General features: G+C 38.7%; 1 protein-coding gene across 1 annotated transcript; it reads right to left on the reverse strand.

The window, feature by feature from the left end:
- Positions 1-1673: 1673 nt before the first annotated feature.
- On the reverse strand, positions 1674-3685 carry ptgfr (prostaglandin F receptor). The gene is made up of 2 exons (XM_005795742.1): positions 2891-3685; positions 1674-1973 (listed from the first exon to the last, which is right to left on the reverse strand). The coding sequence occupies exons 1-2, from the start codon at positions 3683-3685 to the stop codon at positions 1674-1676; spliced, it is 1095 nt and encodes a 364-aa protein (XP_005795799.1).
- Between the last annotated feature and the right edge of the window lie 8875 nt (positions 3686-12560).

Here is a 12560-nt window from a genome sequence, read left to right on the forward strand (position 1 = left end):
TAGCTTTGTTCTGGCATCCTTACGGATGTGCTAAACACCTTTCATTTTAATGTAAGAAGAACAGAATTAAAATCTAACATACATACACATAAATTGTATTCTATGCTATTGGGACTGTATTTTCCAACCTCTATTTACAATGTTTGCACTTGACATAACTGACTTTTACAGCTAGTATGTTAGAGTTGCACTAATGCGAACAATAGCTCATAAAGTAATCAAGATAATGAAACTATCACACTAACATTAAGTCATAACATGTATTAGTTTAATGCTTGTAAGTCATTTAAAACATTTTACCCAAAAATCAACCATTTCTTTTGTAAAAATACACTAGAGAAGTGGAGAGAGATTTGTTCTGTGGGGCTCTATTAGCTCAATGAGCAGCATTTCTCCCAACATGCGAGAAACCACTCTAATTAGTCTGCATGACTTTATTTTATTACGGCTTCAATAGCAGGAGCCATTTATAATAAAATCCGTAAAGGTCAAAATAAAAAGTCTTGGCCATCTTATATCAATCAGCTCACTCACCAGGATTTGAAAAAGGGAAGCAGGCATTCAGTGTGTTGGCCCCCACAGCGTGGAATCAGTTGCAGTCTGAACTTAAGATGTCGGAAATGATTTCACTGGACTTATTTCGAGCAGTTCTTAAAGACAGGCAACAAGATTCTATGAAACAGTGTCATTGTTTTTAAATTGTTTTTTATTGTTTTATACTTGTGCATATGTATTAATTGTTTTTATCTTGTAACCAGGTTGCTATGTATTGCAAATTTTTTTGCCCATGTCCCTCTTGAAAATGAGGGCCTCTGTGCTGTCCTTGAGTCCAGTTTTTTCCAGCCATTGGTAGGATTTACTGATATCAGCCACTTGGGTTATTTGCTGGTGGTACATCCCATGTAGGGGCTATATATATATATATATATATATATATATATATATATATATATATATATATATATATATATATATATATATATATATATATATATATATATATATATATATATATATATATATATATATACATACATACATACATACATACAGTATATATACAGTACAGACCAAAGGTTTGGACACACTTTCTCATTGAATTCAATGAGAAGGTGTGTCCAAACTTTTGGTCTGAACTGAGTACAGACCAAAAGTCTGTACTCAGTTGTGTGACAACTTTACTGTCACACAACTGTGTGTCCAAACTTTTGGTCTGTACTGTATATATACATATATATTGAAATAACCTTTCTGTGTAATGAAATTAAGCAGAAATGTTCACATCCAAAATGTTTTAATCAAAAACAAGGTCAATATTGATCAAATTACATCAGTGGTTGTTGTTGTCATGCACGTATGGTCCGAAATCATTCATTCACATTTCACGGCAAAGTGGTACGATATTCTGGAGCTGCACTCAAAACAGAGACATTAAGCTTCACTAGAACAACAAATGGTGGAAATAATCCTCCAAAATGTCTTCTAAGCACTAAAAATTCCAGACAGTTTTGTTCTGAGCCACTTATGGAACAAAGACGATTCTCAATGAGATGTTAAAATGCAATGTCATTCAGATCAGAACTGCACTGCCGCTTGTGTAGTCAACCAGTGACATGAATTCTTCCACATCCTGGTCCTGTTTTCTCTTCAGATCAAACCATTCTGGCCAAAGTTCAGGTGATGGATTGGACGGCAGTGTCTGGCAGGGGCTGTCTGCTGTATCGGATGCAATAAGATTTGCTTGGCTCCCGCGAGCTGCCGAGCGTGCTGCGCTGCCAGCGGTGGAAGGTGTGAAGCTTTGAACCCCAGCAGCTGTGAAACAACATGAAGATTTTCCTCAGGACGGCCTTCCTCAAAAGGATGTAGACCCAGGGGTCCAAGATCTGGTTCCATGTGGCCATCCGTACCGTTGTCAGCAGACTGAAACTGGATGGTTCATCTTTAGCTCTGGTGCTGAGAATGATCACATGGACCTGGAGCACAGAATAATACAAAGTGAAATACTAGAGCTAAAGAAAATACCTTGAATTTGAGTTTGTTGGCCAGTTATTCCAATGAAAGATAGAAAGAATTGCTGAAAAAAATCAACATTTTATGCAAAAATTACGTTTTTCTTGTTTTATGCAAGACTTTGTGATTAATATTTTGTCAATGACTAAGTTATCTATCCACAGACTAGCTTTGATTTGTGAAAGGAGATTGACCCCAATGTTCAAGAGCAACCCAGGAACCTCCAGAAGTTAAAGACAATCATAAACCGATAGATGCTTGAACTCCAGTGTCTCTGTCCACAGTGGTTCAACTTTACTGTCACCAAAGACAACAATCTCAAAACCCATATAATGGAATGGGTAATGCAGGCTAACATTAAGCTTCTCAAACGCCCACGACCTGAACCATAATGAAGATTTGTGGACTACATTTAAAAGCTGGGTCCATTCCAGGGAACCAATAAATTTGAATGTGCGCTACTGTTTCTGATAGCAGCATTAAAATATGCAGACAGAAACTTGATTAATGCTACAAATAGAGTGTCATTTCTCTACAATTTGCTAAGGAACATATTAGCGGGAGGCAATATCTGCATGTTTGAGCCTATAATTTTAATCCTGATCACATTAGAGAAAAGTTAAGAAATTAAAATAAAATTAGCATGCATACCATAATTCTGACAATAACGTAACCTAGTGAGAAAATAATAAAAAATAAAGATAGAAAATGGAAAGCCCAGGATTTTACTTTGTCTGATTAAGGTTTTAATATCACTCTCAAAACCTCAAACACCAACAAATATGTAACCAATGAAGCTCTTTGCATTGGCTCCCACGAAATAGTGAAATTCTTCCCACCAAATCTGCTAAGTAACGACACACTGAGAGCAAGTGCTTACCAGTAATGGACCCCAGCACACGCAGGACACCAGCATGATAGCCAGCAGCTGGCAGATCATCTCCAGGTGGTAGGATGTGCCTCTGCAACCGTGTTTGTGGCGCAGCCTGCCGTGCAGCAGGGCACAGCTCGCCAGAGTGTTGCACACAATGGAGAGCAGAAGAGCCAACAGACCCAGAATGGAGAAGATCAGAGGTAGCAGCACATCTAGCCAGTCTCTGGGCTGATCCATGTGGAAGAAGCACCAGCTCCTGGACCTCTGAACCTCATAGGGTCTCCTCAGCAGCACAGGCAGGAACGCCACCAGTGCGGCGAGCAGCCAGGTGAAACCAAGCAGCCTTTTCATGAGGTGCGAGGACAATACTGCTGAGTGGAAGATGGGCTTGGTTACTCCGATGAAGCGCTCCACGGCCATTGCACTTGAGAGAAGCAAGGGGCTCAGACCGTAGAACACCATGCACACCCCGAAGATGTTGCAGACGATGCCATGCGGGTCAAAAGTGTCCCACTTCCTGTGAAAGCGGTAGACGTGCAGCACAAGGGAGCCATTGATGAGGTGACCCAGCAAGTCAGTGGTCACCAGGCTGCTGGCAAAGAGCAGGAAGGACGCCTTGGACTTGATGCGGTGGCGACTGTAGGATTTGATCAGAATGAAGAGAGCGAAGCTGTTGGAGAAGATGCCCACCGTCATGGAGATGACGGATGCAGTGACAGACAGCTCCTTATGGCAGCAGGTGGAGTTGGAATCTCTGACCTCTGACCTGTACTGGGTTTCGGAGCTGTCGTTGGATGACATGACTTACTGCAATCTCTAAAAAAAAAAATTAAAAAATTTGAAAAACAGATTTAATCTACTTGAATCATAACTTTACAAGTATTTTGTGCTGCGTGATTTTCTTGACAAGGGGTATTCATCCAGATGTTTTTTTGTAGATTAAAGAAGATACCCTCATGTTTATAAATAAAATCTGCGCTCAGTTTGAGCTGTAAAAATATTTTCAAATCAAAGAATATTGCAGAACATAGTTAAATAAATAATGAACGCACCAGCTCAATAAAACTGGTAATTAAATCAAATTCAAGGTCTAGATGTTGCTCTTGTTAAACGCCTGAAAATGTCAGAAGAAGAAGGACTTCTTACCTCCAGTTTAGTTTGCTGTCTCCGGTGGTAAACAGCCTCCCTAACTCGCTGTCTTTTGAATCAGCAGAATTAAAGGCACATCTCTCCGTCTCTCGGTGAATGCCACTGAAAGTCGCTGTTCCGCCTTCGCTCGGCAGGTGGAAACCTTGGTGAGAGCTCAAAGATGAGGCGAGCTGCGCAGGAGGCATCACCGACTCAGACGCACCTTAAAAGCGTTTGAAGCATCTTTTCTTGGGGGGGAAAAAGAGACAGAAGAATAACAGGAAAAAAACGAATGCCCTTTTATTTTTGTCAGGCGAAAATCTGACCTGGCAGTGAAACAAAATTGTGTCAGTTGTTAAATTACGCATTGTCTTTAATTCATTTGACCCATTTAACTCAATTGTGCTTCTCTTACAACACAAGTCAGCAAAATGGATGTAAAGACCGAGTCGACACCCAGGTGGTAGGGTGGGAGTGTGACTGTTCAGCCCACTCCCACCCAGGACTTATAGGCATGATGAATTTGAGAATTGAACGGAGCAAGGAAGAGTTGATAGTTATTTATTTTACAGTGTCCAACATTTGAGAACTCCAAAGTCACTTACTCTCGGTTCAAAATATCAACATTTAGGTAAAAAATAAGGAGATATACAACGTTTTAAAACTATGGACATTAAGTTTAGAGAGTTTTTTCCAAAGCATTAGTTCTCAGTTTGGCTCTAACTCAGTAAAGCTTTCATTCCAAGTTTTTAGATAATGGTCGAACCGGTCTGGGATTGTTTTCTGCTTTTTTGGGTTATGTTAGAAAATGGAAACAGCAACAGCAAAAAGAAAATAAGGTAGAAGAATAAAATATAGCTCTGCATGTTTGACTTAGAAAAGTCCAGAAGTGTTTCACTGCCAGAGATGGAAAACAAACACAGTAGCATTGGAACTTTCTCGCTGTAACCACATTTATATCTCATGAAAAACCAAAACATGATTTTGTTTACATGCAAAAGGTCACAACAGCAAAATGGCTACAGCTTGTGGGATGTTTCAGTCTACAGAAACACAGTCAGACGATGGAGAGTCAGATGAGGAAGCCCCTTTATGCCTTTTTAAGAAGTCGTGATTTGTCAGATTGATTTATCATTTTTATATGCTGGTAACACGAGAAAGTTTCTAGGTAAGAAATAAAACTTGTCTCTTAAAAACAAGTTTTGTATCCCATTATATCAAGAAACTCTTTAATGAGATGCTGCTCATTGCTTGGTGAATCAATTGAGTAGTGTCATAATTTTACTCATAAAGTTTCCAGATTTGCAAGGTGGAAACAAAAGAAACAGCAAATAAATAACTCAGTCTCCTCAAGGTGAAAGGTCAGGGTTTTTCTCATCAATCCAGACCCCAAAGTTCAGTGTAGCTACCTTGAAGATACACTAAAAGGTAAAAATTGTGTGTACATCTTGCATTGAGTGAAAGTACAAAATGCAGAGAAACAATTGCCATTGACTGTTTTTGCTAAGAGTAACGATTCTGTTTACAGAGCCATAACACTTCAAATCAAATCAAATCAAATTTTATTTGAATAGCACATTTCAACAGCGAGGCATTTCAAAGTGCTTTACATCATAACAAACACAAAAACACAAAGTCGTGCAACATAGAATCAACAATCAAAACATTACATTAAATCAAGTGCCATCATTAAATTCATAATTGGTTTTCAGACTTGGAACTGGAACATTATTTCCCATCTCCAGTTAAGTCTGCAAAATTTGCTGTGTAGAAAATAAATATTGAACATATAACCAATTTTCTTGCCTCATTTTATTCTGTCTTGATATTCACACCCAACGTTGAAAAAAAAAAAAATCTTCCATGTCCCTGTCTCCATAACAAGCTGTTTTCTCCTCTCAACCTGGACTCACGCTTACTGCTGAATCAGAAAGGTCATCGTGTTGATTAAGTTTCCTAACGTCGACAGCAACTGGAGCACCTTGTTGAAACTTTTCAAGCACTTTCGGAGAATTGCTCTCATGTTCAATTTAATTTATTCATTCAACCTCTTGGCCAGAATCCAGGTAAAGCAGCAGAAATCACTTCAGCCAGAAATATTGCTCACTTTGTGGGTATCATTATGAAATTACTCCGCTTCGTTGCCCAGTCAAAGTCCAGCACAACGTTATCAACGCTGAAGATTTCTGGCTGTAATCACAGCAAAAGGTGGATTCAAAGCTGTCTACAAATTTGCTTTGGTCAAATACATAAAATTACAATAAAATGCAAAAAGGTTTGTGACTGCAATGGGACAAAATGAGGAAAAAGTTAAAGGGTTGTGAATAATTTTGCAAAGCCGTGTACACACAATGCTCACATCTTATTTCTTGTAGTTTGTATTTCGGTGCAAAGAAAATCCTATGTATCATTTCCTTTTATCTTAGAGGAGTTGCTTCTTCAGAAATTCCAAATACATTCAAAAAAGTTTAATTTTAAAAATAACTTTTGTTATCCCTGCATGCACCGTCAGTCAAAAACAAACATGCATGCACCATTTCCTAATGCATAAAAGCCTTTAGAACGCTGCAATTAGATTCAAAACAAAGACACTTGCTTTTATTAGTTCTTGCATCATTCATTAGGAGATGAAACGCAAAGCGAACCTCAGAAGCATGCTGCAACAGACTGCGAGGGAAAATTCAAACATCATTCCATATATTTAGCTTTACTTTAAACAGATAAAAAAAAAGGCATGCATGCAAATCATCACTGTTAATCTAATGCCTCTGTTTGAGAACGTGTTTTGCTTTTTTTGTTTTCATTTTTTGGAAGCAGTTTGTTGAGTTTGGCACTTGGAGCTCTGATGAAAGTTTTGTTTATCATATTGAAATGTTCAGTTGTTATTTTATCTGTTTACCTCAATAGTAAAGTCACAGGGAAAACAATTTAGGCTTATGTACAACATGATGATGTTTATCTCTTAAATGAAAAGAAAAAATTAAATATCCAAAATGAGCTACCTGCACGGGGCTTCTTGAGATGTAATGTTTTCTCTAATGCTTTTCTCAGCCTTTTAAACATCTATAGCAGTGTGTGAGAGCGTGTATTTGATTAACATCCTTGCTGGATACCATTTATGACTTAACAGGCTATTAAACATTCAGCTTATCTTTTAATTTTGTAGCACTTTGCCACCTCATGAGAAACAACGAATTTTGTTGTCCATTTCTTTTGTTAAGCCTCCTAAGAAATGTACTTTTCAGGTGTCAGCAGTTCAAAGGACTGCAAAACACAGTCATGGCCCCTTTCTGATGTACAAGTGGTATAATTTTACTAAATAAATAACAATGAGTCCATCAGCTACACAAAGCACCCATTGAAAGAGAAAAGAACGAGAAAAGAAGATAAAGCAGCTTCCTTTTTCCTTTCATTCAATTGTGATCTTTTTGCTCTGAAATTGAATCAGTGACGTCTGTTCTCTTTGACGTAACAGAACCTCTTATCATCTTGAAGTGGTTATGAAACCTCTCCCACCCACTGAGCTCTCTTACTTAGTCTATGGATCACTAATTACGCTGCCGGGACAGTCCCAATGCAAACGTCTTTAGTGACATTACACCCTCAAGTGTTGTGTCAGACTCTCTCTCCAAGCGGCAGAGAAGCTGGTAACAATGTGAGGGGAGATAAGGCACAGGAAAGAGAGGGGGAAAAAAAGACATTCTTTTGTTGCCTGCATCAAATGTGGCTGCTCTAATAGACTGACAGCCTCTGCAGGGCTTTAGACTGAGCCAGAAGGAAATTGGGCAAAATGGAAAAATAACCCATAATTCATGCTCTTCTCCCCCAGCAGATAAGCTTCCTTCTCAGTATCTCCATAAAATCACTAAGACGCTCAGAAGACAAGCTTCACAGACAAGAGACGGACCTTCTGTTCTTGTACGTTTTCTCTTCTCTTGTCTTGTTCCTCCGCCTCAACGTCTGCCCCGCTGAGCCAAACTGTTAATCGGCCAAAGTAGCAGCAGAGCACATCAACCCGTCTAATTTCTTGACTTTCTGATGTGCCACAAAGACAGGGGATTTCACTGAAAAGCAGCAAATCCAGGGCTGGGGTAAACGCTCAAAGTTAGTTGAAAAAAAAAAAAAAAACTTCAGTCAGATGACATCTGCTTCTAAATCTCAATAATAATAATAACAATAATACACAACAGCACCAGACAATACAGTTGACTTTAAAATATTTCATATTTTAGAAGTCTTACTAACTAAAATTAAATGACACTCTGATCAATAAATAACAATTAACTATTCAGAATGAGGATTCAGGATTTCAGACTTATGACAAAAAGAATATGTTTTCTTGCTAAAATCATAAAGCATCCCAGTCTGTTGCTACATTTGCTTTTTGACCTTTGATGAGTCTTTCTCATTTTCCCACATTGTCAATACCAGCCATTCATCCACCCCTGTTCAATACCTTAATGGTCATGTGGGGCCATTCATTGGCTGAGAGGCCCTGAAGTGGTTGCCAAGCCATTCATGGGCAACACAAAGACACACAGGACAAACTAATATGTCCACACTCTCCCCGAAGGGCAATTCAGGTGGCTAATTAAGTACACACAATGTAAAAAAAACAGCTATCGGTTTCAGTCAGCTGGACTGATTTAATCAAGCTGACTGTACACATTACCTAACTTAACTTATGAAAATATGTTTACAGAACTTCAATTTAAAAGAAATAGAGAGAGAAACTAGAACTAATCTATTCTCTCTACAAAAGAAAATGACTTATAGTGGTGATCCACAAAACAAGCGTACACCACAGCATGAAAGCCCAAAACAGAACGTTTCATATAATGTCAATCTTTTTAGAGCATTATTTGCATGCTGTGTTTGTATAACTTATTGATTCATCAAAAAATGTCTGAGGTGTAAATATTGCTTAATTCTGTTTAAGATCTTTTCTTAAATTTATATGATTTTTTTTTCTTTACAAAAAAAAGCAATTTGCAGAGCTGAGCTTCCCTAAAGTAGTCTTGTGTTTGTTCTCCATGAAGCCAACAGACTGTGAAGAAGAACTCAAAGGAATGCTTGTAGGAGCTCTTTGGGTTTCAGAAGATGTGAGCGAACCACTCCCATGTTTCTATAAGGACGTTTCCATTGTGCATGTAGAGAACATTGTGACTGTCACCTTCCTGACCTCACCAGCGCTTTTTTGACACCAATGGGACTAACCCTATCCCAAAGACATAAAATATGCTTTTGACGTTATCCCGCATCTCTTCTTGGGAATTGGAGCAGACCCATGCTCAGTTAGGGTCCATACCCTAAATAAGACACGTTTGAAGTGAAGTGACCACATCACACAGTAGGGGGATGCACAGAGGCGCAGTTGGTAGCACTGGTGCCTTGCAGAAAGAAGGTCCTGGGTTTGATTCCTGGGGTCTTTCTGCATGAAGTTTGCATGCAGAAAGGGGTTCACTCTGGGTACTCCGGCTTCCGCCCACAGTCTGTCTAAATTCTCCTTAGGTAAATCAACTTAATAGTGTAAAAACAGTGATTTTTCAAAAATTATTTTCCTAACTTGTTTTTTTGAATTTAATATAAACAATGAAGAAAGTTATGTCAACTTACTTAAAGTTGTAGAAATAGCTTTGATTAAGTGTTTTGAACTTGACAGTTAAAATTGATGCAACTTAACTGAGTTAAAGCAACAAGGAAACTAGACTGAATCAAGTTTAGTGAGCTAATTTTTTACAGTGCATGCATGTTTTGTACAGTGGGTGGGAGCAATTGACATATCATAAACAACAACGTCTTGCAGTATTCATTGGCTGCAGTAATATTGTTACATAATTTAAGCTTTTATATGAGAAAATGCCACTTAAACTTCTGCCCAGTTCTATCACTTGTGGTGGTAAAACAGACTGCAAAGATCATTAGTGTCCACCAGGAGGCAGTGCAGGTTCAGTAAAGGCTTAATATTTGGTTTAATACACTTTTCAGTGAATTCTGCCTCTAATAATAGTGCATAATGTAAAGGTAGGCAAGATTTGGTGATAAAATGTGAATCTCAATGAACTCATCCATGAACAGTTATCTCAGAACGATCACAGCTCTGCAGGATGGTGGCATTTTGCAGGCTGATAAGGCTGAGCTATAACAAATAGAGCAGCTGTGTAACTGGGGAAAAGACTGGCTGCACTTATCGACAGCAGGTATGTGGATACGGTGGATGTGATATGTTTCAAAATGGATATTGCTACTGAGGTTGTTTTTTTTTTTTCTCCTGGTTGCCACTTTCTTCACCCAACAATCACAGCAAAACACAAGTTAGACCACAACAGTTATGATGGAGGTAAGGTGGGGATGGTTGACTTTTCTAATGGTTAGTCTTCAGTCTACCTGATGGTAGCTGTCTATTCTCGTCTATTTCTTCGCATCTGTTTTTCTCAAAAGATTATCTCAACATTACATTACACAACATTTCTGAAATGATGCCATCCTGTAATTAAAGTAGGCAGCTAATTTTTGGATTCTCAGTTTACTCAAACTAGTTCATTAATCGGAGACGTTAATCTTAGATTTGGGTAGAAACCCTTTCATTATTTTCTAAATGTTTCTGAAATCAAGGGAAATAAAACAAAAAATATCCAATAAGGCATCAGCTTAAGTTGACTCTGTTTTGTAGCAGGTTTACTTTTTATGCCTTTAAAAAAAAGTATAATGTTTCTACCATGAAGGGCTTTTGATTGACGAGCGGGACTCACAGTGCAAATCTAAGAATGAATCAGTGGACTTAGCATGGCACCCTGGCGCTGCATGGCATTTTCTCAGAGCACCTGAGAGCTTTCTAACATTAGGCTTCCACCTGAGTGCAAGCAGTTGTGGTAAATGTGAATGAACAGGCAGCAGTCAGTGTGTTTGTCCACAACTCGCCATGCTCCTCCTCTTCCTCTTCTTTTGCAGGGCAACACATCCTGAATGCTGCTAGAGAGATTGCACCAGTCTGAGGAAATGTGGTTGGAGAACTACATGATTCTTTACTCACAGCAAGCTCCCCTCTTTCCCGCAGTCCTGCACACCAAGACAAGATTACGGATCTGGACTGAGGATGCTGCTGGAGATGAGTTGATGTCATTTTGTTTTATCTCACCAGCAGCCCTGTTTTTAACTAGAAGAAAGTCTCTGAGGACTTGTTCTGATATTTGGCTTTAATTACAGCTGTGTGGAATATGAGACACAATCTGCCAAGAAGAATCAATGGATACAAAACATGAGAACAAAAGACAGCAATTTTTATATTTATTAATAAATTGCACTGAAATGGGGCTGTTGGTGTTATTGCTGTTCTGCATGGACTTTGCAGAACTTGTGCATGTGCGGGTTCTTTCTGGATACTCCAGCTTTCTCCCACACTACAATGCTATGATTCTATGGAGAAAAGCCCTTGATGGCATTTTTTAAAAATATCTTTTTCAGCGGTTATTATTTTTGTTTAAAGTGTTTGTGAACCACCAATAACATCACTGTGTCCCTGATGGTGGAATAATATTCAATCAAAACCTCCTCACTTGATTGGAGGTTTCATATAATGAAACCTCCAACAGGTTTCATGTTGGAGGTTTGTCGTCCTGTCCTGTTTCTCACAGTTGAAGTTATTTAAAAAAGTTTTTAATGGTGACCTTACTTTAAAAGGTTTGGATCAGTCATGCTGTGCTTTAGTTCTGACTGCTGAAACATAAAGCTGTGCTTTACTGTGTCAAAAGCCAACAGATACTCATGATTCTGTTATGATATTCATCTTTTTATAGTCACAGTACGCTGCTGTTGTGACCCCATTCTGTCATGCTGCTATAGTCAGCCAGGTGAAAGCAGCTTCTTCTATCATTTAGTCATTTCCCGAGCCAGGTCAAGGCAGAAGTGAACTAAGCCACAGCCTCGGGTCACCAGTCCATTACGGTGCCTACTAGAGCCATTGCCTTATCAAGCAGGGCTGTAAATAGTGCAGTGAACAAGTATTTTACCCCGTACCCTTTTAGGAAAAAAACACCTAAACTAACCTGGGCCTTGTGGCAGTTTCAGCAGCAACATCTGGCATAGCGTATTTCTGATAACTGTCTTTTTTTGTATGGTATTCTTTTTCTGAAATCTCATTTTACTCAAAGCGCAATGTGATACACACCCTCTAAAGAGTTCCATTTTTGTTTCATCAGTACATCGAATATTATCACAAAAAAACGTATATCTGTAAGATTTTTATTTTTTTTATTTACTTTTTTTTTTTAACAATGTTAGTCTGGCCTTTGTGGTCTTTTTGGTCAGTGGCGGTTTTGACTTCTGGCCTCCCATGGGTGTCACATCTGCCCTTGATTTTTCTTATTGTTGCATCATGAAAACCAACTTTAGCAGAGGCAAGTGAACTCTGCTTTGCTTTAGACATTGGAAATAAGTTGCTGGAAATATGGATATAGGTCCATGACTGCTTCATCTTTTTGTGTATAATACCTCTCGCTGTGATATGAGCTCAAAGAACCGGAAATGGCTTTGTAACCCTTTTCAGGCT

The sequence above is a fragment of the Xiphophorus maculatus genome, chromosome 9 (assembly GCF_002775205.1).
Source record: "Xiphophorus maculatus strain JP 163 A chromosome 9, X_maculatus-5.0-male, whole genome shotgun sequence".
Classification (NCBI taxonomy): domain Eukaryota; kingdom Metazoa; phylum Chordata; class Actinopteri; order Cyprinodontiformes; family Poeciliidae; genus Xiphophorus; species Xiphophorus maculatus.